This window comes from Eulemur rufifrons, chromosome 30 (genome assembly GCF_041146395.1).
Source record: "Eulemur rufifrons isolate Redbay chromosome 30, OSU_ERuf_1, whole genome shotgun sequence".
Classification (NCBI taxonomy): Eukaryota; Metazoa; Chordata; class Mammalia; order Primates; family Lemuridae; genus Eulemur; species Eulemur rufifrons.
The window spans coordinates 104,185,407-104,213,301 of NC_091012.1; the positions used below are offsets into that span (position 1 = coordinate 104,185,407).

Here is a 27,895-nt window from a genome sequence, read left to right on the forward strand (position 1 = left end):
TGCAGACTTTTCAGCTTTTATTACAAAAAGAACAGGATCCCAGCCCAATTTTCCAACAAAAGTCATCAACTCAAAATTTGATTTGGTCAGGGCCTCTCTGGCTGTGTAGTGGGTTGGCCAACAGGAGCAGGACCTCCCTTAGACCACCCAACATTTTATCCTCCCCTGCCCCAGGATGGACACCCAACATATACAGAAGTTGCTCTTGCAGTTGCTCACTGGGCCTCGTTGAAGCGGGTCACCATTGTCTTGTGCAGTGTCTCTTTGTAGGACTCGGTTGAGGTGACCCCATAGGAGCTGCCCCGGGCACCCAGGCCGGAGCCCCGCACCCGTGTTTGGGCCTGTGTGAGGGAGGCAGGCTCTGTCAGGTTGGCAGGGATGCTGTGGGGAGTCCTGGGGGACAGGCACGGGATCACGGGAGACTCACCTCAATGGGCGTTACAATGCCCTGCTTCTTGCGGCCCAGGCCACTGCCCTCTTTCCAGCCCATGGCCTGGAGCATGCGACTGCCAATGTTGTCACTGCCCAGCCCATCCCGAGTGGGCTGCTCAAAGTCTCTGCAGGGGACAGTGTACAGTGTGAGTGGTTGGCCTGCAAGCCCCAGGCCCCCTCACCTGGCCCTGGGCACTCACACGGAGGCCGTAGATATGCTGCCGTACTTCCTCCTCTTGGGCTCCGGGGGCTCGGGGATGCCATACTTCTCTCTGCGTTCAGCTGCTCGGTCCCGGTACTTCATTTGCTGAAAGTTTGTGTGCATGTGTGAATTTTGGGGAGCTGGCTGCTGTTTTCAGGAAACATGGGCATGGGGCTGGGGTCCCACAGGGAGCTCCACCTGGCCAACAGGGACCCGTCCTGAGGGTTAGGACATGGTAGGTGCAAGTGGCTGGGGTGGGGGTGCCGGGAAGAAGCCTCATGGGGACAGAATATGAGAACCAGAACTCCAGCTGCCTGAGGGCACAGGGACTAGGAAGGGAACCTGAGGGCAGGGACCCCAGGAACAGGTCACACCTCACCTCCATGTCGTTCTTTTCAAGTGCTTCTAGCTCATTTTCTGACAAGTGTGCTCGCCGGTGAATCTCAAGATTTTGCTGCAAGGGAGACAGTACAAGGAGTAAGAGGCCAGGCTGGGGTGGGCCAGGCCCCAAGTGCCCTGCCAACCCTCCCGTCAGTCACCTTGTGGAGCCCCGAGAGCTGCTGGTGCCGGATAAGTGCTTCCTTGCTGGGGAACTGACGCCGGCAGAGCAGACAGGCCAGCTTCTGCCAGTCAGTGAGCTTTTCCTCCCGCTCGGGGCCCCCACGCTCCTGCTCCTCCTCACTGTCACTCTCCCCGCTGTAGGCTGCCACCAGTCCCCTGGGTGGGCTCTGCAGAGGGTGAGGGTGGGTGGTCAGGCCTGGCCAGATCAGAGCTCCCTGCCCCTTTCTGCCCCAGGCACTCACTGGGCGGTCGTCACTGGCCAATTTTGGGAGATCCATGCTGGTGTGCTGTCTCTCAGCTAGTGCTCCCTGGAGTGAAGGGACACAGAAATTCAGGGACTCCACGGAGGGCCCGGAGGAAGGACAAGATTGAAGGGCAGGGTGCAGGTGGGTGACCACAACACACCTTCTTCTCAAGGATGGCATAGCCAGCATCTGCTGTGGCTGACTCCCGCCTTTCGTCATCACGCAGGGAGCTGATAGGCTGGAAACTGTTTTTGAAGTTTTCTTTTTGTTTGTTGAGACTGCGAGCCCAGCGTTCCATGTCCTTGGCAATCTGGGGGTGAGTGTAGGGGTGAGGTTTCCAGAACCCTCATGCTGCCGGGATCACCAACTCCATCGGCTGACCCACTGCCCTTGCAGCAGCCCACAACGCTTCCGCCTCACAGCCTCAAACCCGGGCCGCCCACCAGCATGGCCGCCCACCATCTCTAGTCTGAACCACCACAGTGGGCTTCACTTGGTCTGGGCTATGACTCTTGCACACCTGTCACAGCAGAGGACTCTTTCACAAACTATAAACTACTTCCCGCCCAGTATAACTTCTTCCAAACCCTTCCTTGGCTTCGCATCACACCAAGAATAAACCCAAACTCATGACCACAGCCTGTAAGGCGCTTGGCACCCTGGCCCCTACTGACCTCATCTCTGAACATCCCCGTGCCCCCACCCCCTTTGATTTGCAATGACGAGGCAGCAGAAACAGTTTGGGCAGAGTGGCAGGCCCGTCTGGGAGGCAGACAATGGGAGTCTGAGGCAGAACAAGCAAAAAGTGAGAGATGCAAGTTCCTGGTACAAGTTCCTATTTCTCTGTCATCAGTCACCAGTGCTCTGTGTCAAGCCCCTTTCTGGCTGCACTCCCTGCTATGGTTTGAATGTGTCCCCTATGGTTGAAAGTTCATGGGTTGGAAACTTAATCCCCACCAATGCAACAGTGTTGGGAGGTAGGGCCTTTAAGAGGTGATGAGGTCTGAAGGCTCTGTCCTCGCGAAGGGATTAATGCTATTACTGAGAGAGTGGGTTCCTGACAAAAAGAATGAGTTTAGCCCGATCTCCCTCTTCTCTCATGCAAACTCTGTCGTCCTCTTGCCATGTTATGATGCAGCAAGAAGGCCCTCAGCAGATGCTGGTGCCATGGTCTTGGACTTCCCAGCTTACAGAACCGTGAGCCAAATAAATTCCTCTTCCTTATGAATCACCCAGTCTGTGGTATTGTCATGGCATGTCTGTTCTCCTCACAGATACCCACATTGTTATGTTTGCTGTGTGTTTCCATTTTATCATTTAAAAATGAACAGGATTGGCCGGGCGCGGTGGCTCACGCCTGTAATCCTAGCACTCTGGGAGGCCAAGGCGGGTGGATCGCTCAAGGGTAGGAGTTCGAGACCAGCCTGAGCAAGAGCGAGACCCCGTCTCTACTAAAAATAGAAGAAAATTATATGGACAACTAAAAATATATATAGAAAAATTAGCCAGGCATAGTGGCACATGCCTGTAGTCCCAGCTACTCGGGAGGCTGAGGCAGTAGGATCGCTTAAGCCGAGGAGTCTGAGGTTGCTGTGAGCTAAGCTGACGCCACGGCACTCACTCTAGCCTGGGCAACAAAGTGAGACTCTGTCTCAAAAAAAAAAAAAAAAAAAAAAAAGAAAGAAAAAAAAAAGAACAGGATTGCTTATCTTTGTATAATTTTATTTTTTTTGAGACAAAGTCTCCCTATATTGCCCAGGCTGGTCTTGAACTCCTGGCCTTAAGTGATCCTTCTACCTCAGCCTCCTGAGTAGCTGGGATTACAGGCTCAAGCCACTGCACTGGACTCTATGCATAATGTTAATTTACATATGTGACACAATGCCATATTCTGTATTCTGTGTTATGCCCTGTGCACATCACCATTTTTAGAATTCATAGGTTGCTGAGCAAACACTTGGTGTTTTGTTTTAAATGTTATACCCAGAATGTTGTACACTTCCTCCACAGACACTGAGGTGCCCTCCAACTGCCCACTACCACAAAACACTGCAATGGCTTTCCTGCCCACCCCCTATGGGTCTGTGAGAATTTCTCTGGGATACGTATGTACCCATCAGCAGTATGTGAGGATTCCCACCGTGGGACAGAAGAAAGCTGACAGGGCTCACTTGGATGACACAAGCCACCTCACAGAGGTAGGCAGCCCTGCCATGTACTGAGGAGACTGCTCTGGCCCAAGGCCACGCAGCAAAGAGCAGAGCTGGGCCAGGTGCCAGGTCTGGCTTGAGCAGTTATTGCCCATGTCCAAAAACACCTACCGCCCCACTCCCTTGAGCAGTAGAGGGCAAGAGATGACAGAGTTGCAGTCAATGGAAGGTACCAAGTGCCAGCCAGTGACTGTGGGACCCTAGTGTTCACCTGTTGGGCTGTCTTGGTCTTGTGCTTCTCCTTCTTCTCCTTGCCCTCCTTTGAGGGTGGCCCGGTCTCCTTATGCCCATCAGCTGACTGCTCCAGGGCAGGAACGTAGGTCCGCCTCTCCCCATCCCAGTACAGGTACTGCTGGCTCTGAGCATTGTAGTAATACTGGGGGAGGAGGAAGGAAGAGGGGACATGAGGGAAGACTCCAGGAAGGGGACCTGCAGGGCCAGCTACCCCCCGACCCGACCCTTCCTGGGTTGCCCTATCACCTGGGAATTGGGGTCATAGTAAAGGCCAGTCTGGGGGTCATAGTAGTAGCCGGATGTCTCATCGTACTGGTAGGTGGAGACGTCAGGAACAGCTGGTGGGTGAGGGGAGAGGAGGTCACGTTCTCCCTGCTTGGTTAAGAATTCCCTACCTTCTACCCACAGGCCATGGCTACTCACGGTACTGGCTGTAGGATTCCTGCCCAGTGGGGCTGGTGGCCGGTGGTAGGGCAGAGCTGGGATGGGAGGGGCTCTGGAGCTCAGATTTGAGCACGGCAGGTGACATGATGGTATATGACTGGTCATGGGGCCAGACAGGAAAACAGGGCTCAGTGTCTGCCAATGCCACCCCTGCCTGCCTCCCCGGGATACCCGGGACTCACCTGGCTGTTGGCAGTGGCACCCTGGCTGCTGCTCGCCTCAGCTGATTGTTGATAGATGCCAGGGGCAGCACCAGGCTGGGTGCGGGGGAAAGCTTGCAGTGACACTGAGTCTGCCCCGGGCTCTAGGGAGGCCTCAGGACCTGTAAAGAGGGACAGGGAGGGAGAAGAACGCCTGTGAATGGCGGGGCCTGGGACCCTATGCCTGCTGGTCACCCCGCCCCAGGTACCGGAGAGATGCTGGGGCTCACCTGCTCCAGCCGGGTCCCCTTTGGTTCCAGTGATGCCAGGGCCCTTGGTGCCCTTGAGGTAGCCATGGGCATAGAGGGAGGACTCTGTGCCCTGGCTGCCGCCATATCCCTCATCCTGTTGGTAGTAGCTGTAGTCGACCGGTGGCTCCTCAGGGGTGGCCCAGGCACCCTCCCCACCCTGGGAGGCCTGAGGGGCAGGTGGGAGGGGCTCATTAGAACAGGAGGGGGTGAGGTGAGGGGGAACCTGCTAGAAGCATCTGTCCCACACATGGGGGTGGTGTTTCTACCTGACAGAAAAGCATGCAGCCTTAAGTGAAATGTGAGGGTCACCTGGCCATGAGAAAAGGGCAGTGGCAAAAACAATACTCAAATACAGATGCACTCCAAGATGCTCCCAGGGCTGATACTGGTGTGTGTGGTGTTTGTGTTGGGTGTCCGACTAAGGAAGACACCATCCTCCCACTTCATTCTCATCCCCCAATTTCTCTCAACCACTTATAAATTCTTTTTTACTCAGGAACATATGAAACTGTACCATATACATGATACATGTACCATATATATGATACATGTATCATATGGTACAAGTATCATATGACACATTATATGTATATATAAGGAATATGTAACATGTATGAATTCAGGACCATAAAAAAACCCAGCAAACAACAGAACCCCAGCCACGATGGAACTACAAATGAACACCTGGGAGACAGCTGGGAAGCGAGCTGCAGCGAGGATGGACTGGGAATGGACCAGGGAGTCAAAGAGAGTCAGAAACAAGGTAGAGGGGACCATGCCAGCCACTGGGACAGGGTTTTATGTCCACGGATAGCAAGCCAGCCCTCCTGCTTGCAGAGAGGGTGCAGGAGGGTTGACAAAGCCCAAGTCTTGGGTCACTGGAGGGTGTGGTGGGAGGTTTGAGTACCTGTGAGATGGCCCACTGGGCCGCAGCAATGGCAGTACTGGCCACAGAGGCAGCATTGATGCGGCTGCCTTCGTTGGAGGCCATGTCCCTGAGGAGGATGTTAGAGACTGGGAGTGAGATGGGAGGCCTTGAGGTGGCGGCCCCAAGCTGGGGGGCAAGCCGGGAAGGGACACAGATGGGGCCCTGACCTCTTAGAACCCTTGGCAAACTCAACGTTGATGGTCTTGCCATCGATGGTGAGCGGTGGGTGCAGGGCCTGCAGAATCTGCAACAGCTGGGCTGCCTCCTACAGGAGGAGGGAAGGCAGGGACAGAATGGTCAGGCCCGGGGAGGCCCCCGGCTCCATTGCCCTGTTTCCAGGCTTGGGGCCGCGGTGGGGCATGGGGGAAGGGCCCTCCTCCCCACCCTGGGGGCCGGGACCCCGGCTGCCCGGCCCCCCCCTGTGCCGCCCTCACCACGATGGTGGAGAGCTGGATGAAGGCGAAGCCACGGTTCAGTTGGGTCTGCTTGTCTTTGATGACACGGACATTAGAGGAGGACAGCACTGCGTAGGGTGCCAGGGCCCCGAGGATGGAGTCCATGGTGCTGTGTGGGTTCAGGTTGCGCAAGATGATGGCTGTGGGAAGGGGCCCAGTGTTAGGGGGCACCCCCACATTCTGCTCCAGCCGCACCCTTCGGGGCTCCCCACTGCTCGCTTTCCTCTGGCTTGCGTGCTTTTGCCCCCGTGGCTCCCTTTCACCTCCTCTTCCTCCTGGATAAACTCTGCTTGTCAGTCCAGGTGCCAGCCCAGCTGCTCATCTGCCAAGAACCTTCCCAACACATCCCAAAGCCAGTCGGGTGATGCTCCTCCCCTGCCCACCCTACATCACGCGTCTAACCCCCACTGGGGAAACACCTGTGAGGACGAAGTCCTCCTGCTCACTATCATTTCTCTGACCTTGGCAAGCCTAGCCCAGACACCCCAGGGCACAGAGGAAGAAGGAAGAACAACTGACTCACTGTCGTTGGCATTCTCCGAGCTTGGCTCTGAGCCCTGGGACAGGGCTTGGGAGGCCAGCACCCCCTGGGCCTGGTAGGGCTGCGGCAGGGGAAGCAGACCCTGGCTTAGCTCCCGGCCGCCCAGCGGCAGTGTCTGCTGATCCAGCCTTGTGCCGAGCGGCAGCTTCTGCTCTGCCTCTGTCAGGGGTGAGGGGAGACATGCTGGTGACAAAGGGGGAGGCTCCACGACTGGTCACCCTCCTCCCCCCACCAACCCCTGAGCACTGGCCCCTCAACCTTCTCCTCAGCCCCCATGTCCTGCGGAGTTGGGGGAGGTAGGTGGGCCTCACCTGACTTGGGCACACCACACTTGAAGCATTTCTCACGGCGTTTGAAGTTCTGGACACCACACTGTGAAGCACAGGCCAGGCTGTTAGAGGAGGCAGGGCTTTCCACTGCACCCTCTAAAGATGGATCCAGAGATTCCCCTAGGAACCCCACAATGCCTCAGGAAGGAAGGTCCCCGGATGAGAGGTGGCAGGTGCCTTCTGGAACTTTTGCTGTCATTCTCAGTCCTGTGACTTTCCCTTTACAGTCTCAAATTTGTTCTCAGTGCTTCCCTCTCAGCTCAGGAATCAACAACTCCCCCACCCATTACAACTACTGCCTCCTCCCCTCCCTTTGCCTTCTCAGGGCCACCAACTCCCAGGACTGTACCCCTCCAGTCCCTTTAGTAGGTGGTTCTTCCTAAAACTTGCTTCTCTATTCAGGAGTTTCCCTATTCAACGTTTCGCCTTTTGCCAGACTTCCCCGTCCCCCATCTTTACCTTTAGGACTTGGGTGGATCCTGCTACCATTTTTTTTTTCCTCCCACCCCTCCCTCTGCCAATCCTGCTACTCTTGAGAAATGTTCCTTGACTACCCCAGCCTCCGGAGATCCCCCAGCTTCTACTACATTCTATCTCTGTTCCAGAGTCAGGTACAAAGCCCTGTTCCTATGCCAGGCCCTGTCCCAGGTGGTAAGGATGTGGCCTCTGCTCTCATGGCCTAACAGCAGGGGCACAGACACAGCATGAAGAGGAACAGGTCAGTCTGTGTGGACTGTCCACCAGCAGGTGGCACAGCTCACTGGGCTGCGGACAGTCAAGGAGGGCTGCACATAAAACAGGGATGCTTGATCTGGGAGGCACAGTATTAGTTTAGTTTTGCTGGGAAGGGATTCCTAGCAGCAAAAATGAACAATGGATTTTCCACAGCTGGTATAGGAGGGTAAGGGGAGAAGCAAAAGCCACGACACGGAGGGAAGCCAACGGGAGGAGCGAGGGAGGATCTAATGCTTAACCTCAGAGCCATGGGAGTGTTTAAGCAGAGGAGGGCGTGGTCAGAGGTGGTTTTTAGGAATGTTCCAGGTGAGAGGGTGGGAGAAAGAGTCAAGAGGCCAGCATACCAGAGAGGGCTCCATGGCAAGTGGGTGAGAGGGCATGACGACTGGTATCAGCAGTGGGAATGGTAAGGGAGGGAAGGTGGCATTTCTATGATGGAAGCAACAGGATCTGGTGACCAACAGAATGTGGGGCATAACAGAGGGGAAGGCGTTGAAGAGAATTCCCTGGTTTCGAGGACTATCTGGAAATGCAGGAGGGATGGAGTTCCACTGTCACTTTGTCCCTACTTCTCCAGACATGTTGAGCACCTGCCTTCTGGTAGAACTTTTATGTTTCAGGACTGACAGATGCCCGTGGGAAGTGGGGCTGTGGCACTGCAAAGCTGGCCCCGAGGGCAGACCTGGATCCACTGTGGCATCCGTGGTCCCTGTGATCAGGAGCAAATCATGGCTACAGGCTCACCCACAGTTCCACCTCTCTGAGCCTCACCTTCCTCTTGGGGAATATAGAGGTGCCTACAAAATCTACATCCTGTACCCTCCAGTCTCAGGTCTGACATGGCTTTGTCAGAGTGGCCTTCAAGGCTGAGTTCCCTGATATGAGCTCTCAGAACACTCCATGCTTTTCCTTCATGACAACAGGTCTGTCAGACTGTGTCAACTGTGGGCCAGGTGTTATTCTAAGTGTTACCCTCTTATCAATACAATTTAATCCCCTCAACCACCTTTTGGGAGAGGTTATCATTAGTATTTCTATTTTAGAGATGGGGAAAATGAGGCAAAGAGAGGCAAATGAGGCACCTGGCCAAAATCAAGTCCAACCCAGGATAGTCTCATTTTAGCCAGTCTGGCTCTGAAGCCCACACTCCACACACCACTCCATACCTACGCTGTCACTAATTTGCCATCTATGCAAATACTTTCTCTGAAGTATACTGGGACTCCAGGCAAGACTGCGTTTTATGAGGACAGTGCCTGGCACCAACTGGACACTGAGCCCACGTATGTGAATGGCTGACTGGCTAGGAATGTGGCTACCTGAGCTGAGCCAGGCCTCAACACCCACACTGCCTCATGGGCCCCAGAGAGAGAGAAAGAGAGAGAGGGAGAGAAAGAGAGAGAGAGAGAGAAAGAGAGAGAGAAAGAGAGAGAAGTTGCCACCACTGCTGTTGCTGCTTCTCTCCATGGCAACCGCTGCCCACCGCCCCTGTACCTTATTGCACAGCCAGTCCTCATTGATCTTGGGCTTGGGGTCGCTGTAGTGCATGGACACCTTCTGGCCCAGGATGTTGAGGGAATGCTGTGGGAAAAAGCAGAGTGCAGTGAGGCCCAGGCAGCAGTGCCCCACGCACCGTTTCAGCACAGGAGAAGAGAGTGAGCGAGCCCTTCAGCTGGATGGATGAGGGACAGGGAACGGAGGGAGGTTGGAGAACGGATGGAGGGAAGAAGGAAGGGAGGGAGGGAAAGCGCCACAGCTCTCGGGCGCAGCTGTTTGCTGCTTTTCCGGGCACACGCACGCACACACGTGAACACACACCACCAGGCATACAATGCTCGGCTGACCGACGCTTGCCGGACAGTGGGGAGAACTCCCCACTCGGCCCTGACGCTGCCAGGCCACACCCAGGGCCAGCACTACACAGGCTACACTTGGGGGTGAGGGGAGACAGGGAGGGGGCAGGAGAGGAGGGGAGAGAAGAAGAGAGAGAGCGCGCAGGTGCGCTAGTGCTGGAGAAGGGGAAAAAGAAAGAGCCATATCGAACAGACGGAAGTTCCTGCCATGAGGCTGTCTTCCCATGGATGGCTGGGTCCTGGGCCCATGGCGCTAGCCTATTAACCCTGCAGAGACGGTCCCAGGGCTGCCTCTGCCAGGATCTCCCATTTCACCAGGTGTCTCTTCCTCCCCTGAAGCTTTTCTTCAGTGCCCTACACCAACAATGTGGGCAGGGAGTGGGTGACCAGAGCAGATCCTTGGGTGTCGAAGGTCCCAAAGCTGCTGGGTTGGGATCCCGTGCGAGGTGGGGGGAGCAGGCTCCCTCCGATGCTGACTGCACACAGGTCCTCACTGAGAAGACGAGCTGCCTGAGGTGGTACCTCCTGGAGTGCGGAGGTGCAGTGGGAAGGGTAGGGCTGAGAGAAGTGAGTACATGCTGTCAACGAAACTATCACACTCCACTGGAACTTTAGATCAACAGAGCAGTGCTGTCCCCTTGCATGGAAATCAAAGGGCCACATTCCCATTCAGGGAGAGGGCTGACAAAACGGGTCTTGCTACTTAGTGTGCCAGCAGCTAAGTTCCCTAGTAGTGGGACTTCCAGTGGTCCTGAGAGCAGAACGAAGTCCTAGCTCCAGCTAAGCCCAGAGCAGGGCGGTCCCCCTGGGACCCACCCTGTCCCCTGGGGAGTAGGAAGCTGAGTGAAAGAACCCACCCTGGCAGCTCCTTCTCTGAAAGCTCAGTTGGGAGAGGTGGAGAGGCAGCACTAGTGCTTGGCTGTAGGAAGGGGCCAGTGGCGAGTGTGGGCTCTGGATGGGAAGCCCAGTGGGATGGCGAGAGATGGGAATAGGAGACAGTGAGGGTCAGGAAGGGGAGAAAGGGGGCAGGAGGGATGGGACACAGGGCCACAGGGCAGGGAACTGTGTCCGTAAGAATCAGGCGATGGGGAGCGCTCGATTACAAAGTAGTATTTGTTGGGGGGGGGGGTTCAAGTGCGGCAAAGCAACCTGATTGGCTTCCATCCATCGTGTAGCGTCCTGCAAGTGACTAAACTCGACGAAGGCGAAGCCCCGGCTCTGACCTGGAGACAGCATTCAGATACAGACGCAGTGGGTTAGTCAACAGCTTTGGACACACGGCGTTCCCGGGGGCGGGACCCGAGGGGAGAGGACCAGGGGCAGAGAGGGAAGGGGGAAGAAGAGAAAGGAAGAAAGGAAGAGAAAGAAGCAATCAGAGAGAGAAAGACTAGGGGGTGGAGGAGGCAAGGTAGATGGCGAGGAAGGGCAGAAAAGAGGGAAAAGGGAGGGAGAAAAACAGAGGAGGACAGAGGTTGGGGTGGGAGGAGAAACACACACACCAACTGGGAAGAGAGACAGAGAGATGGGGCTCAGGCAGACCTGCCCAGCCAGCCTGGGGTGACAGAGACGGAGAGAAACAGCTGGGAGGAAAAGGGTACAAGGAGAGCTCTGCCTCCAGAGCAGGAAAGAGGGGGAAGTGGGAAGGCTGCTGGCTCCAAAGGCTGCTGGCTCCACATGGGCCAGAATAAATAACTCAAGGGCAGGCCTAGCACAAGGCCAGGGGCACCCAGGAGGGGTCCTGTAGCAAGTATTAAATCACAGGAGCAAAAGAGAAGCTGGGCCAGGCTGCTCTGTGAGGCCAGGAAGGCTCCTGGCCCATTGGGGACCGGGGGTGGTTAGGGACAAGATCTTATCTCAGCTTCACAACAGTGCATGGGAGACAAGCCTCGCTAGGAAGCCACCTCAGGGCCACAGTGGGGACACTACAGCCACCAACAGTCCAGGTCCTCCTAGACAGAAGGAGAATGGAGGCTAGGATTGGCCAGGAGGACCTTAAAGGTAAGAATCAGTGGGTACCTGGGAGAGGTGCCCAGGGCCATCGAGAGGCTGCACCTGGGACACCTCCTTGGGGAGAGAGACAGACCCAGAATCTGTCAGTGTGTGGTCTAGTTGGGTTGAAGCAGAGCAAGACCTACATGCAACCAAGAGAGACTCTCCAGGCCTGGCCAGGGTTGGGAGAGGGATTCAGGGCTTGAGGCCTCAGGAAAGCATCTCCTTCAGAGGTGGATACACAGGGAGGGCTTGGATGTGGCAGGAATTAGGGGGCATGCTTGATCTCCAAAAGAAATGACTGTTGGGATGGAATGGTATCATCAGAGAGAGAAAGAGACTGAGAGAGAGAGAGAGAGAGAGAGAGAGAAAGAGAGAGAAAGAGATATATATGGAGGTGCGGGGAGGAGAGAGACTGAAAGATGGAGAGAGAAGCCCAGGCAGAGTGAGGCCCCACTGTGCCTGCCTTGGGAAGCCTGGGCAGAGGTCCTGCAGAGACAACCACCACCCCCCCACCCCCCGCCCCGCGCTAACCTCAGGCCAGCTCCAAGCAGCCTGTAAGAGGGAGGGAGGGAATAGATGAGGCCAGAAAATCCTGGCTGCTCCTTGGGATGCACCCTTGGAAAACAGCCATCCCCTGCCTCCCCTCTTGGGACACATGGGTGGGGCCCTGTCAGACCTACTTTCTGGTCAGAGGCTGTTACCAGAAAAATGTAGGGGAGAGCAAGAGGCAGAGGAAGGAGAAGAAAGGAGAGGGAAGGGAGTGTATTGGGAGGGGGTTACCACCTCAGATACTCATCAGAGTCCCAAAGAGGAGGTTCCCCGGAGCCTGGCCCTGGCCCTGCCCCCAGGAGTGCTCAGCTCACCTCAGCGCTGCACCCCCTCCCTAATAGAAGAGGGGGTGCTGGGAGAGGCTGCTGGCTGGAGCTGTGAGGAGTGGGGAAAGGGGGAGAGAAGAAGAGAGGGTACCCCCCAAGCTGCCCATTCCCAGTTGTGGCAGGAAGGCAGGGGAGGGAGGGGGACGGAGAAGGCAGAGGCAGGAGGGAGATTTGGAGGCTGAGGCTGGCCAGCGGAAGGCAAGGGCACTGGGAACAAAAGCTCACCTGAGGATTTGTTCCGCATCAGCCGGACCTCCCGTGCTTGGACGCCGTGGGACTGCAGCTGGCCACGGATCTATATGGAAACAGAGAGTGGGGCAGGCTCAGCATGAGGCTGCTGCGTATCCGAGGCCGGCTGGAGGCCTCCGGACCCTGAGGGGTCATTAGTGATGTGCACAGTCTCCTCTGCCTCTTTTGGAGCTTTTCCCTGAGTGACAACAGCCCCAGACCCACACCAGTACCCAGTCTTGGCTTTCATCCCCAGACCTGCAGAAAGTGAGTCAGAAAGTGAAGAAAGGAGCACAGAGCAAGGTAGAGAATGGCAGCAAGATGAACCTCAGGGGCACCGGGAACAGTAAGAGAGCCAGAGAGCCAGCAACTCAAGAAGGGTGGGCAGGGTAATCTGACAAAGGGCTTGGTGGCAGCCACAAAGCAAGGAAAGCTGGGATGTGATTTGCCCTTTGCAAGGGGATTACTGCCCACCCCACCCTGCCAGCTTGCATCAAAAGAGACCCATGACACAAATACCAACTAGGGAGGACAGGAGTCTGAGCAAATTCCAGCTGTGTGCCCTACACCACGAGTCTAGCAGTAACTTAGGGTGGAGACAAAAAGGCGTAGTCGTGGGGTTTGGAAAGCTTCCTGGATGAAGTAGGCCAGAGGGAAGTTGCAGAGGCAATTTAAGATTTGGACCAGGTAAGGCAGCATCTCTAGGCCAGTGGGGCCTCTTATGGAGGACTGGGAGCCTACGCCAGGCACTCTCAGGAAGGAGTCTTCATGCCTGTGGGCCTCAGTTTCCTCATTAGGTTAAACAGATTAGCCTTACACACACACACACACACACACACACACACGGATGAAAAGGAAAAATACACAGAAGAGCTTATCAGGATTCCAAATACTAAGGGAAGGCTCAGGAAGTGGCAAGCGAGTGGGCTCTGTGGTCCAGCTGCCCAGGGTCAAACGCCAGCCTCCACTCGCTCTGCCACCCACTGGCTGTGGGACCTGGGTCAAGTTACTTCACTGCTAGGCACTTGCTTTCCTCATGCGTAGGATGGAATACAAAGAGTACTTTCCCTGTAGGGCCACTGTAAGGATTAAATCAGACCCAGCATGTGGCCTACCTTGTGATAAATCCTCAACCAATGTCAGCAATCAGCTACTGTCTCACCCTGAACAGGGCAGGTGGGCCAGACTTTAGAAGCCCTCGAATACACAGGTGGGATTTTCTCTGCTACAAAACAGGTAGCCGGCAGATTACAGAGGGAAGCTGATCAGAGAATTCATGGGGGAAGTGGACTAAGAAGGACTAGAGTCAGGGAGGCTGGTAAGGACGCTACTCTAATGGTCCTCTTGGGGTTTTAATGTGGCTCCTTATGAGAAGTCTCTATGAAAAGGAAACAGGAGAAAAGGGAGAAGATGGTCATTCCCAGTGACCCATTTGGGAAGAAACAAATAGATAAAAAATTTAAAAAAGAAAAAGAAAATAAAGGGAGGAAGATGGAAGAGAGAAAATGTCACAAAGGCAAACAGCGTGGGGAAACTATTAGCAGCCACCCAAGGCTCTGTGACCAGGCCAGTGATGAGATTTGATGCTGTTGACAAAAGGGGATGGGGAAGAATGAGAATAAAATTCCAGAAAATCCCATGCCCTCGGCCAATGGTTGCAGGGTCCCGGCGTCATCTCTGCCACCGGCAATAGCCAGCATTGGGCCTAGTTAGCAGCTGGCCCTCGATGCACACATGCAGAATGGCTGGGTGACCAGTGGAACGTGCGGGACTGTTCTTCTCCCTCCCACATCCACGGCTATCACCCCTTGGCCAAGCTGGCCTATCTGACACTCCTCCCTCCAGACCAGGAGCCGATGGGGCTTGCCCACAAAGGACTGATCAGTGCTGGGGAACAGGAGCCAGTGGGGGAGAAGGGATGAAAGGTGCTGAGGTTGGGGGTGAGGGAGGGGTGGGGAGAAGTTGAGGGCCCTGGAGGAGACCCAGCCTGGCCTCCTGCCCAGGGCCATGGGGGGGCACGTACGTCATCCTCAGTGGCTGCCTGTGGCAGCATCCTCAGCATGACGATGTTACTGGCCTTCTCCTCCTCCTCCTCATCCTCCTCCTCCTCCTCCTCCTCCCCTTGCTCGGTCCGATAGTCCTGGTCCCGATAGTCGCCGTCTCGGGGGAAGCCTGGCGGGCCGGTGGGGCTGTGCCTGTGCCGCCGCCGCCGCCTACGCTGAGTCTCGGAGCCCGGGGAGGCCTCGTAGGAATCCTGGCCGACAGAATGAGATGAGAGACACCAGACAGGCAGTCAGCCTGGGCGGGCCTAGGGGCTGGCCACTGGCTCTCTGAGGCAAGCAGGCTCTGAAAGCCAGGGGTGGGCGGGCTCCGGCTAAAGGCTCAGACAGGCAAGGTGGATAGGCCCTGGACTGCAACCCTCCTGGGGCTGGAAATTCTCCACAGGATGTTTTGGGGGCTGCCTTCAGAGGGTGGGGAGAAGTAGGTGGCAGTACCAGTGTGGGGGAACTCCCAAAGGTAGGTGACAAGACCAGCTTAAGCCTCCTTGGGGCAAAATTGCCTGGAGTCAGCACACCAGACCCCGCCCTTGATTTCTGTCCTCCTCATTCGCCAGCTCAGCTGGTATGTGCACAATTGTTCCCTGTGCCACCAAAGGCCACACATTTCCTATGGTTCCCAGCCTGGATCTGGGCCCTGCAACCAAGCTAGGGGCATAGGAATAGCTTTAGATCTTGGCCAGAGCCCCAGCCCAGCCATTCCTCCATCAGTCCCCACCTTAGAACAGGGTGTGGTTGCTGAGCTTTTGGTTGTTGCAAACCCATCCATCCTGGGACTAAGCAGGCCACGCCTGGGGCCACACCCTGCCCGTGCAGAGGGGGCCAGAGCCAGATAACTTGGTGCTTTGCTCTCACTCTGGCCAGGGCCCACCCAGTGCCCCCGAAGACATCCAGGCATAGCTTACAGCTGCCACTGGGGAAGCCTGGCTGCCCTCAGCCCCTGGTCCCCCACTGAAGCTGGTGGCCCACTATAGGGGTCTTTGCACTGGACCCTCCAGAGGGCAGAAGGTCCCACCCTGCTGGACAGGAGAGCTGCCTGCTTGCTTGGACCAGGGCCCTGACTGCTCTCTCCAACTGGGGTTCCCCTAAGGCAAGGCTGTTTCTTCCCCTCACATGGGGGTTCCTTGATGGTAAACATCATGTGTCACCACTCAGCCTAAGGGTAACTACCCAACATGGCACTGGCTCCCCCAAGGGGTCCTTCTCTTCTGTCTAGGGGCTCTGTCACCATTGGGAATGCCTACGGTTTAGCCTCCCAGAACTGCTCAGCTTGGTGCTATCCAGGCCCCTGGCTGCCCTCCCAATCCCAGACGCCGGGTCCCACGGAAGAGGCTCTTTGAGTGCCCCAAGTCAGCTGGGAGCAGGCAGTACAGGGCTCATAGTGACCATGGGCCCAAACTAAACAACAGGAAAAAGGGAAAGAGGTGGAGGCCAGGGGCCTTCAGAAGTACAGAGCCAAGCGTGTGGAAGCCAGGGAGACCCAGGTTGGGAGAGGAGTCCTCAGAGAGGGGAGTAGGGACAGGCTCTCCAGGTGATGCAAAGCCACCGAGCACAGTCTGAAGAGGCACAGGAGCAGAGAGCTGCCTGCACGCGGTGCTGCAACCAGACACAGAGGCCCTTCAGGAGCCCTGCCCTCACCTCTGCACTCTGCTCCTCAGATGAGTCGTCGTAGTCGTGCTTGCCCTCCTGGCTACCATACTCGCGGGGATACGAACGGTAGTCCATGTCCCGGTAGTCGTGGTCTCGGCTGCGGTTCTCCCCACCATCATCCTGTGAGCGGTCGGTGGCTCCATAACGGCCGGTCCTGTCGCCACGACCACCTCTAGGGGAAGAAGGAAAGGGAGGGATTATGGATTGCCCTTTCTGAAAGGTACGAGATGCAGGGATGACCCTCACCCATCCATTTCCTCTAGGCCCTCAGGCCCACCCCCAGACACAGATTCCTAAATCCTTACCCTACAGAGGGAGATGGCCCCCACACCTCTCTCAAACACAATCCACCTCCCTCCATCCCTCTCCCGTACCTTCTGGTCCACACTGCTAGCTTTCTTCATGGGCACGTCAGTTGTGGCCTGGCTGGTCTCCTCACCTCCACCCAGACCTCCCCAGTTCAGTCCCTACGTCCCAAATCCCAAATGTAAGTATTCTCTAAGGCAAAGACAATCAAACCCAACTGTCTTATTCCCTTCGGTGGCTCCTTCTTAGTTTTAGGATAAAACATCGAAATGCCCACCAAGGTCCCACAAGGCCTGCAGGGTCCAGTGGGGGCAGGTCTCTGCCAACCGCTCCCCCCCATCGTGTACCACACCACACCCCTCTGTTTCATTGTCACCTTGCTAGCAATAGCAGGCTCCTTTGTTAAAACTTCTCCTACCACAATAATTACAAAATAATTATCTCAAAGCTGATTTAATCTGCATTTCTTTGGTGAGTTAAAAGAATTCCGAGACCATGGGTTCCAGGAAATGAGGGGCCCATAGCTGCTTGGCTCACTACCACACTCCCCAAAGTTCAGCATAGTTTCTAGTACTCAGTAGGTGCTTGACAATTATGTTTTGGATAAAATAATGATGAAAAAGCTATTCTAAAAGCAACCAATACATGTTTGTTCGAAGTTGCAGTGAGCTATGATTGCACCACTGCACTCTAGCCTGGGTAACAGAGCAAGACTCCATCTCTAAAAAAAAAAAAGAAAAGAAAAGAAAAGAAAGAAAAACAGAAAAAAACAGAAAACATGAGCCAGCAAGAAAAAGCAGACCCCACAGAAGAATGCTACTAGCAGGATTCCAATTATGGTCAGGAACAACACTAACATGTCCATTATCGACATCATTTTTAACATCATTCTAGGGACACTAGCTAAAGCAATTAAACAGGGAAGGAAGAAAAGAGGTTAAAAGCTGAAAAGGACTTGTAATCCTAGCACTTTGGGAGGCTGAGGTGGAAGGATCCCTTGAGGTCAGGAGTTTGAGACCAGCCTGAACAAGAGTGAGACCCCATCTCTATAAAAAATAGGAAAATTAGCTGGGTGTGGTGGTGTGCACCTATAGTCCCAGCTACTCAGGAGGCTGAGATTACGGGTGTGAGCCACTGTGCCCAGCCCAGTATTTGGTATTTTAAATAACCTACAGGCTTAGGCCCAATCTTGCTGTCTAGCATAATGACCCTCAATAATAAGGATAGTTAGGTTCTTTAAAACTTTTTATTTGAGGATAATTATAGATTCACAGAAGTTGCAAAGATACTACAGAGAGGTCCCGTGTATCCTTCACCCAGTTTCCCCCACTGGCTACATAAACATGGTACACATATTTTGTTTATCATTCATCTGTTGATGGACATTTAGATCATTTCCACCTCTTTCTTGGTTGCTTTGGATATTGTGAATAATGCTCGTATGAATACTGGTGTATAAGTATCTGTCTGAGTCCCTGCTTTTGATTCTTTTGGGTATATACCTAGGAGTGGAACTGCTGAATCACATGGTAATTATATGTTTAACTTTTTATGGAACTGCCAAACTGTTTTCCACAGCAGTGGCACCATGTTACATTTCTACCTACTGGTAATGCACAGGGTTCCAATTTCTCCACATCCTCACCAACACTTATTATCTTGCATCTTTTCATGTGCTTATTGACCACTTATATATCTTCTTTGGAGAAATGTCTATTGAAGTCCTTTATCCATTTTTGAATTGGGTTGTTTTGTTGTTGTAAGATTTCTTCATATATTCTGGATATTAATCCCTTATCAGATATATGATTTGTAAATATGGTGACTCATTCTGTGGGTTGTCTTTTTACTCTCTTGATAGTGTCCTTTGACATATAAAAGTTTCTGATCTCTTTTTTTTTTTTTTGAGACAGAGTCTCGCTCTGTTGCCCGGGCTGGAGTGCCGTGGCATCAGCCGAGCTCACAGCAACCTCTAACTTCTGGGCTCAAGCAATCCTTCTGCCTCAGCCTCCCGAGTAGCTGGGACTATAGGCATGCGCCACCATGCCCAGCTAATTTTTTTTCTATATATATTTTTAGCTGTCCAAATCATTTCTTTCTATTTTTTTTTTTAGTAGAGATGGGGTCTCGCTCTTGCTCGGGCTGGTCTCAAACTCCTGACCTTGAGCGATCTGCCCCGCCTCGGCCTCCCAGAGTGCTAGGATTACAGGCGTGAGCCACCTCGCCCAGCCAAAGTTTCTGATCTTGATGAAGTCAAACTTCTCCTGCCTCAGCCTCCTGAGTAGCTGGGACTACAGGCGCATGCCACCATGCCCGGCTAATTTTTTCTGTTTTTGGTAGAGACGCAGTCTCACTCTTGCTCAGGTTCGTCTCAAACTCCTGAGCTCAAGTGATCCTCCCACCTTGGCCTCCCAGAGTGCTAGGATTATAGGCATGAGCCACCACGCCCGGCCTAATATCCTTTCTCCATTCCAGGATTTAATCCAGGATATCATTTAGTTGTCTTGTCTCCTCAGTCTTCTCTGGCCTGTGAAAGTTTTCCAGTCTTTCCTTGTTTGTTTTGTTTTGATGACCTTAACGGTTTTGAAGAGTATTACTGGTCAGGTATTTTGCAGAATGCCCCTCAACTTGGTTTTGTCTAATGTGTTCCTGTGATTAGATTTGAGGTTACAGGGGTATTTTTGTTTTGTTTTATTTTGTTTTGAGTGGTACACAACAGAAGTGAGATACTCTTCTGATCATATCATAGCAGGGAGTTTATGATACCAACATGACTTATGGTGATGTTAGCCCTTGATCATCTGGTTCAGCCAGTGTCTGCCAGGTTTCTGCCTTGTAAAATGTCTATTTTCCCCTTTCCATACTATATTCTTTGGAAGCAAGTCCCTAAGACCAGCCCACACTCAAGAGGAGAGGACTTAAGCTCTACCTCCTGGGGGGAGGAATATCTACATTATTTGGGATTATTATTTATAATTGTTATATTTATAATTATAAATGATTATTTTGTAATTATAATTATCACTAAATTATTATTATTTTTGGAATTCTTCGTTAAGGAAGATTTGTGACAGAACATTTTTTAACCTAACAGATTTGCAAAAGTCCAAATGTTTGACAACAAACTCTGTTGGCAAGGCTGTATGGGAATAGGTACTCTCACTGCTGGTAGGAGTAAAAAATGGAACAATCCCTATGGAGAGGAATTTGGCAATAGCTGGTAAAACTAAAAATCTATATATCCTCTGACCCACAATTCTACTTCGGGGAACTTAATGTACAGACATACTTGTACATGTACAAAAATGTTATTCATTGTGGTACTGTTTTAAAAAACAAAGGACAAGAAACAACTTAAAAAGTTGAGAAAATTGTTTTTTTTTTCAAAAAAAAAAAAAAACAAACAAAACTCCACAACAAACTAACAAGGAGAGAACTCCTCTATCAAATATTAAAACATATTATAGGCTGGGTGCAGTGGCTCACGCCTGTAATCCTAGCACTCTGAGAGGCCGAGACGGGAGATTGCTTGAGCTCAGGATTTCGAGACCAGCCTGAGCAAGAGTGAGACCCCATCTCTACTAAAAATAGAAAAAAATTAGCTGGATAACTAAAAATATATAGAAAAAATTAGCTGGACATGGTGGTGCATGCCTGTAGTCCCAGCTATTCAGGAAGCTGAGGCAGGAGGATCGCTTGAGCCCAGGAGTTTGAGGTTGCTTTAAGCTAGGCTGACGCTATGGCACTCTAGCCCAGGCAAGAAAGAGAGTGAGACTCTGCCTCAAAATAAATAAATAAATAAATAAATATAAAACATATTATAAAAGTAGATCAATTAAAACATGAATCAACAGATCAGTGAAACAGAATAGAGTTCATAGCACACAAAAACACACATGGAAATTTAGTATAAACCAAAGGTTATATTTCAAATCAACAAAAGGAAAATGGATTAGTCAATAAATAATAGGTACAATAACTACCTGGCCCAGGAATCATCAAACTACAGCCAGTGGGCCAAATCCAGTCTCCTTAAATAAAGTTTTATTGGACACAGCTATACCCATTCATTTACATATTGTCTATGACTGCTTTCAGTTGCAACATGGACAGTACAGTCTGCAATGTCAAAAATATTTACTACCTGGCCCTTTACAGAAAAAAATGTGTTGACCCCCAAGAAAATAGAGTTGTTTATCTACCTCACTTCTTACACCAAATAACATTAGCCAGGTGTGGTGGTATGTGCCTGTAGTCCTAGCTACTCAGGAGGATCACTTGAGCCCAGGAGTTTGAGATTGTAGTGAGCTATGATCGTGCCATTGCACTCTAGTCTGGTAAACAGAGCAAGACCCTTTATTAAAAAAAAGAGAGAGAGAGAGAGAGAAAGAGAGAGAGAAATAGCAAAAGCTGCCCAATTCATGTCATGGGGCTACCTTGCTTCCAATGCCAGATAAATACAAGAAAGAAAACCACAGGAGCACTTTGCTAATAAACACAGATGTAAATATCCTAAATCCAATAGCTAATTTAATCTGATGGTGTTTTAAAAATATACAAAAACCACTTAAATAACTTTTCTGCCAACAATTCATGAGTAAGCATTAGAAAAATCCAAATTGAGAAACATTGTATCAAACAACTGACATTAAAACATATCAAGGTCATAAAAAACAAGAAAGACTGAGTAACTGTTACAGATTAAATATACAAAGTAGCACAATGTAATACATGATCTCGGATTGGAAACTATATCTGGGAAATCCAGCTATAAGGGATATTATTAGCTGGGCACAGTGGCTAATGCCTATAACCCCAGCACTTTGGGAGGCTGAGGTGGGAGGATTGCTTGAGGCCAGGAGTTTAAGATTAGCCTGGGCAACAGAGCGAGACCCCGTCTCTAATTTTTTTTTTTTTTTTTTTGAGACAGGGTCTCGCTCTGTTGCCCAGGCTAGAGTGCCGTGGCGTCAGTCTAGCTCACAGCAACCTCAAATTCCTGGGCTCAAGTGAACCTTCTGCCTCAGCCTCCCGAGTAGCTGGGACTACGGGCATGCACCACTATGCCTGGGTAATTTTTTCTATACATTTTTAGTTGTCCAGCTAATTTCTTTCTATTTTTAGTAGGGATTGGGTCTCGCTCTTGCTCAGGCTGGTCTTGAACTCCTGACCTCGAGTGATCCACCCGCCTCAGCCTCCCAGAGTGCTAGGATTACAGGCGTGAGCCGCCATACCCGGGGCCTTAAAAAAAAAAAAAAAATTAGCCAGGTATGGTGGTGGCATGCCTGTAGTCCTAGCTACTGGGAAGGCTGAGGCAGGAGATCACTTAAGCCCAGAATTTGGAGACTGCAGTGAGCTATGATCATGCTACTGTACTCCAGCCTGGGTGACAGAGTGAGACTCCATCTCTAAAAACCATCTAAAATCTAAAACTGTCTAAAACCCCATCTCTAAAAAACAACAATAAAAAAGAAAGGGCATTATTGAGACAAGTGATGACATCTGAATATGGGCTTTATACAAGATAAAGTATCATACCATTGTTAAATTTCCTGATATTGAAAGTATACTGTGATTACAGAAGACAAAGTCCTTGTTCTTAGGGCATACGTGCTGCTGGACTTAAAGAGTCATTCATGTCTGCCACTAACTCAAATGATTCAGAAAAAAACAATGTGTGTGTGTGTGTGTGTGTGTGTATGTGTATGTAAAGGTATAGTTTGATAAAGTAAATGTGCAGATGAGGCAAAATATTTACAATTAGTGATTCTGGGTAGAGGATATATGGGAGTTCATTATATTCTTTCTTGCAACTTTTCTGTAAATTTGAATTTTCAAATTAAGTTATATTATAATAAAAATATATATACATACCATGATTAAGTAGGGTATAGCTCACGAATGCCGAGAACATAATACAAATTATAAAATAAATGCACAAAAAGAGGAAAAAAGGCCCATGATTTTGAAGTTTAATACTCATTTATGATCAATCTTAGCAAAATAAGATTAGAGAATTTTCTTGACTTATTAAAGGCTACATTCTAAAAACTTATTGCACATGTCATACTTAATGAAGAAACTTTAAACACATTCCCTTTTATTTCCCTTCCTTCCTGTTGCGTCGAGTACCATGCGTTGAGGATGGCTACACAGAAGGGGCTGCCTATCAGCCCTGGACTAAACGCCTATCTGCAGATTGCCTTTATTTTATGTGAAAGAAAAGCAAACTATCTTGTTTAAGCCATTATTCTTTGGATTTTCAGCCACAACCAGCCAAAGTGAATCTTAATCTGTGCACCCAGTACCACTGATACTATTTAACATGGTACTAAAAGTCCTGTACAATGCTATAAGTGAAGAAAAAAATAAGAAGTGACAGGAGGGATTTGCATACAACATGACCAACTATTTAGAAAGAACATCAGAATCAACAATGAACTATCAGAAATAACAAGAGAGCACAGCAGGGATAAGACAACTTACAGAAATCACAGCTTTCCTCTACCCTAACAAATGCCAGCATGAAAAAAATTAAAAGAAAAAAAAGATGTCAATGAAAACTACTGACGTACCTAGGGATTACTTTAACAAAGAATACACAAGACCTGTATTTTCATTTATTCAGATTTTTATGCCCTTTACACAAATTTTAAAATATTCTCCATACAGGTCTTGGATGAGATCATTACTTGCAAAGATGACAAATTTCCCTAAATTAATATAGAAATTCAATGAAATATCGACCAAAATTCTTAAGTGTTGAGGGACTTGATAAAATTGTTATATAAAATAAAGCTCCACAAATGGTTACATCAACTTCAAAAAATAAGAGCAAAGAGGGAATTATTAAGATATTCTATAAAGCCCTAATAGTAAAAATAAGGTTCTGGCACAAGAATAAGCAAATAGACCAATGGAACAAATTATATCACTCAAGATGAAGCCATGTACATAAGGGAACTTGAAGTCAGATGAGGTACCACAAAACAATAGCGAAGGAATGGACAATTTAGGAGGTGGTACTGGAAAAACTGCCCACTATATGAAGGAAAATAAAACCAGAACCTAGTATGTCTCTCTCTGTCTCCCTCCCCTCTCCCTCTCTCTTTCCTTCTCTCACCCTCTTGCATTCTGCCATGAGATGACACAGCAAGGCAGCAAGAAGGCCCCCACTAAATGCTGGCACCTTGGTATTGAACTTCCCAGCCTCCAAAACTATGAGAAATAAATTTCCTTATAAATAAAAAAAAATGGACTCTAGATGTATGAAAGACCTGAATGCAAACGGTAAAACTTTAGATTGAAAGAATCTTTGTGATTTGGGATAGGAAAAAAGAAGATTCTGAAAGCACAAATTTACAAGGTAAAAAAAGGGATGACTTTAGCAGATCAAAGTACCTACCCTTGGGGGAATAGTTAAGTAAAAGGCAATAGGCACACCCCATGGCGCCCTTGGTGGCAACTGGAAGCAAAGCACTAAAATACACAGGGCAATAAAGACAGATCTTAAAAACACAGCACTGAGTAGTAAAAAGTTCGGGAAGCAGAACAAAGACTTTAGCACTATGTCATTTGTGTAAATTGAAAACATAGACACTCAAAACAACACTATACACTTAAAAAGACATTCTCAAGACTGAATAACAGTAGATGATGACCATATCTCAAATTTGGACTGTTTTCAGAAAACAAAATGTTATAATTCTTTATTTTTAAAAGGTGTGGTGGTAGAAGAAACCATTTGTAAAACATTTTAAAAATTATTTTCTCCCTGTTCATTTTTTTTTTTTTAGAGATAAGGTCTCTCTCTGTCACCCAGGCTGGAATGCAGTGGCGTGATCATAGTTCACTGCAGCCTCCAACTCCAGGGCTCGAGTGATCCTCTTGTCTCAGCCTCCCAAGTAGCTAGAATTACAGGCACGTGCCACCATGCCCAGCTAATTCTTTATTTTTTGTAGAGACAGGGTCTCGCTATGTTGCCCAGGCTGGTCTCAAACTCCTGCCTTCAAGTGATCCTCCCACCTCAGCTTCCCAAAGTGCTAGGATTACAGGCGTAAGCCACCCTACCCAGTCTTAAATCTGTTGACTCTTAATAGAGGCTTTCTGGGAGAGTTAGGTCTGCTTTCCTTGGCAACCTTAAAATGTCATGGCTAGATCACCTGCCTCAGGATCACTTGGGGTGACCGACCAGGATGGCGGAGGAAGCAACAAATTCTAATTAGGATCTCCGCATTTTACCCGATGTCCCAACTGTTTCTTGTTCATACCAGAGTTGAAAAAATAACTGTATAAGAGTATCGATTTCAAGACAAGTATCAGGCCGATTACAGCCCACCGTGTCCCTGGCATCTCTCACTATCTGACCTGGCTTGTCCCATACCTGTCCTGGGCAAATTCCTGACTCTGACTCTGAAGGTGCCACTCCCTACCATCCCTCAAACCTGGCTATAGCCCCAACCTTGACCTCTGCCTCTCCTCCTCCTACTGCTCCTCCAGTGGCTGCTTTCATGGTGAATGGCACCACACATCTATCGGGGTCACCAAAGCTGGAAACCTGGGCATCAGCCTTGACTCTTCCCCCTCGATCCTTTCTCACCCTCACATCCAACCATGGTACCCAGCAAGCTGTTTTGTAATCATCTATAAACTGCACAATCACCCTTGTGAAACTCTGAGTACCTAGGAGGCTGTAATCTTATCTGTCTCATTTATCACTGTACTCCCAGAGCCTAGCACAGGTCCTGGGTCACAACAGGTGCCAAATGCAAGTCAGCTGAAAAGGAACCAATCATCTGTGACATGATTTCCTCTGCTCAGAAGCTTCCTGCTAGCACCTTCCTGGATCAATTCTCACACGGAGACAAGCCTAGGCTGCTTGGGAGGGGTGGGAGCAGATAACTCACCGTCTTTCATACTCCATGTCCTGATAGGGCCTGCGGGGGCTGCTGGGGCCCCTCCTCAGCCGCTGGCTCCGTTTCACTTCCCAGCCACCCCCGCTGCTGCCACCATGATCTGCCAGCCTGGGTGATGCCTCCTGCAGGGACTCTGGGGAAAGCAGAAGGAAGAAAGGGGTCAAGGGAATTGGGGCAGAGAGGCCCTCCCTGAGCAACCTTTGTTGTTGAGGCTGTCTGCTGTTCCTCAGCCCAGGGATGTTGTTTTCCAAATCCCAATGCTCCTGTGGATCATAGTGGGAAGACAGCCCTTCCTTTCCACACAAACATGAGGCTAGAGCCCAATGCCCTAGAAAACAGCAAGGCCTTCATCAGACAGGGTGCATCTTGCAGAGAGACCTGGTGGGGTCACCCATTGTGTGATCAGAGCTTTGCCACTAGAGACTGGTAGACAAGTTCAAGCTTGGGGCCGCATGCCCAGGGGAGCTCCAGTGCTGAATGACTTGCCTGAGATTAGGCACATTAGGTAAGACTTCACAACAGTGGGAGTCCCAGGCACCCAGTAGGTTCCTTCCATGGGCCCCAAGATACCATTTCATCCTCCCAACAAAATGCTGGCTGCCCCCTACAAGGCAGCAAAAGATGCTGAAGGGCTCTTGGGGGTGTGTGAAGGGGTGAACTTGGCAACAAGACAGCTGCCACCTCCCTGGGCTCCTGGCCAACACAGCCTTGGCCCTCACACGGCAACTGGTTCAGCCCTGAGCCCTGTCTCTTATGTGCAGCCAGGTCCCAAGGTGGCTCTCTCCCTAGGGCTCTGAGCCCAAGTTTTCCAGAGGCAGAAGGGCCCTTTTGGAGGCTCTTCTGAACCACTGTGTTCTTCTGCTGGGATGGAGGGGCAGCCACCTCATCCAACCCTCAGGGCTGCAATGAGAACTAAGGGAGTCCTGAGAGGCCTGTGACCTCAGCCAGGGGTCAGGATGAATCCCACAATCTTCAGGCCCCGCCCTCTGAACGGGAATCAGGTAAAGCCAGACGGTAACAGGACCTGCCCAACCCTAGGTTGCCACCACACCTTTCCTTCATGCACATACACACGCGCACACACACACCAATTTTCTCTTCCTCCTCAAGGCACAGGGAACCAGAGTTACCTGCTCCCAGATGGATAAGAGTTATAATCACAACCAGGGGCCGCAGTGGCTGAGAGCCAGATACAAAAGCCTCAACAGACTCTGCCAAAGCAGCCAGAGCCACAGACACAAGCCCCAAATAACTACGGGCCAAAATCACAGAAGGAACACATAGTAAGGGCCATAATCACACACTGAGCCCCCTTTCAATGGATGAGCACCAGTATCACACATAAGAACTCCTCAAAAGAAAGCGCAATAAGTCACACACACATTCCTTGCACTCCCCTTCCCACCCGATAAGTTAGGGCCAGTAACGAGACAGCTGCCCCAACCCCGCCCATGGGTAAGGACCAGAGTCATAGACACCCCACCCCAGCCGCAAGGATAAAGACCAGAGTGACACATTTCTTCTGTCGCCCCTTCCCATGAATAGGGACCAGAACCACAGAACATTTCCCCGTGTACAGATAACCACCAAAGTAACAGAGTAGTCAGCGCACCAAAGTCGCAGACACGTGCCTCTGCATGAATACACGGCTAAAGTTTGGTGTAGCGGACAAGAGTAGCCTCCCTTCCTCCAATCCGCGTGCACCCATCCCGTGTCCCAATCGCGCACGCGCCTTTGCTCTCACAAAAAAAAAAAAAAAAAAAAAAAGACACCCCCCCCCCCACATCCCAGGTTTAGACAGTGCACACGCATCTCTCTGTTCCGCGCACACCAGCGGCCCGCAGTCCGCCCTCGCGCCTCCTCTACGCACCTCCCTCCCGCCTCAGGCCCCTTACCTCCGCCCCCACGACCAGCGTCGACGCTCACCTTCTCGGCCCGGGCTGTCAAGGGAGGGCTCCCAGACATCACCTCGGCCCGCCGCCACCTCCTCAACTCTCCCAGCTCAGCCGGTGCCGGTGCGCGGAACAACCAAGTCCGAGGCTAGAGGCAGAAGGGAGGAGGGAGGAGGGGAGAAGCGCCAAGCGCGCTGCCCTCCCAGAGAAACCCTCTGCCACCTACTTCCAGCCGGCCCCAGTCACCAGCACAAAATGGCGACGAGGAGAAGGCAGCCGGTGCTCCGACCACCATCCACCTACTGAGGGAGCGCGCTCTGGCCGGCTTCGTCGATTGGTCGCTGGACGCCGTTGGCCAGCCCT

At 51.2% G+C, this 27,895-nt stretch overlaps 1 protein-coding gene across 9 annotated transcripts; it reads right to left on the reverse strand.

Annotated features, from left to right (window-relative positions):
* Positions 1–27,895, reverse strand: RBM10 (RNA binding motif protein 10). Of its 9 annotated transcripts, none has more exons than XM_069464340.1 (24): positions 27,536–27,894; positions 25,632–25,773; positions 16,411–16,594; positions 14,739–14,969; positions 12,713–12,782; positions 10,770–10,843; positions 9,262–9,348; positions 7,015–7,075; positions 6,686–6,862; positions 6,142–6,302; positions 5,875–5,972; positions 5,687–5,774; positions 4,759–4,945; positions 4,511–4,650; positions 4,308–4,425; positions 4,131–4,222; positions 3,862–4,026; positions 1,601–1,750; positions 1,438–1,503; positions 1,174–1,362; positions 1,014–1,088; positions 633–739; positions 428–557; positions 1–341 (listed from the first exon to the last, which is right to left on the reverse strand). In XM_069464340.1, the coding sequence occupies exons 1-24, from the start codon at positions 27,603–27,605 to the stop codon at positions 216–218; spliced, it is 2,988 nt and encodes a 995-aa protein (XP_069320441.1). In that variant the 5' UTR covers positions 27,606–27,894; the 3' UTR covers positions 1–215. The 9 variants fall into 9 exon arrangements, with proteins under 9 accessions (XP_069320441.1, XP_069320445.1, XP_069320444.1 ...); XM_069464344.1 differs by having other exon boundaries at positions 6,145–6,302; positions 27,567–27,893; XM_069464343.1 differs by having other exon boundaries at positions 27,567–27,893.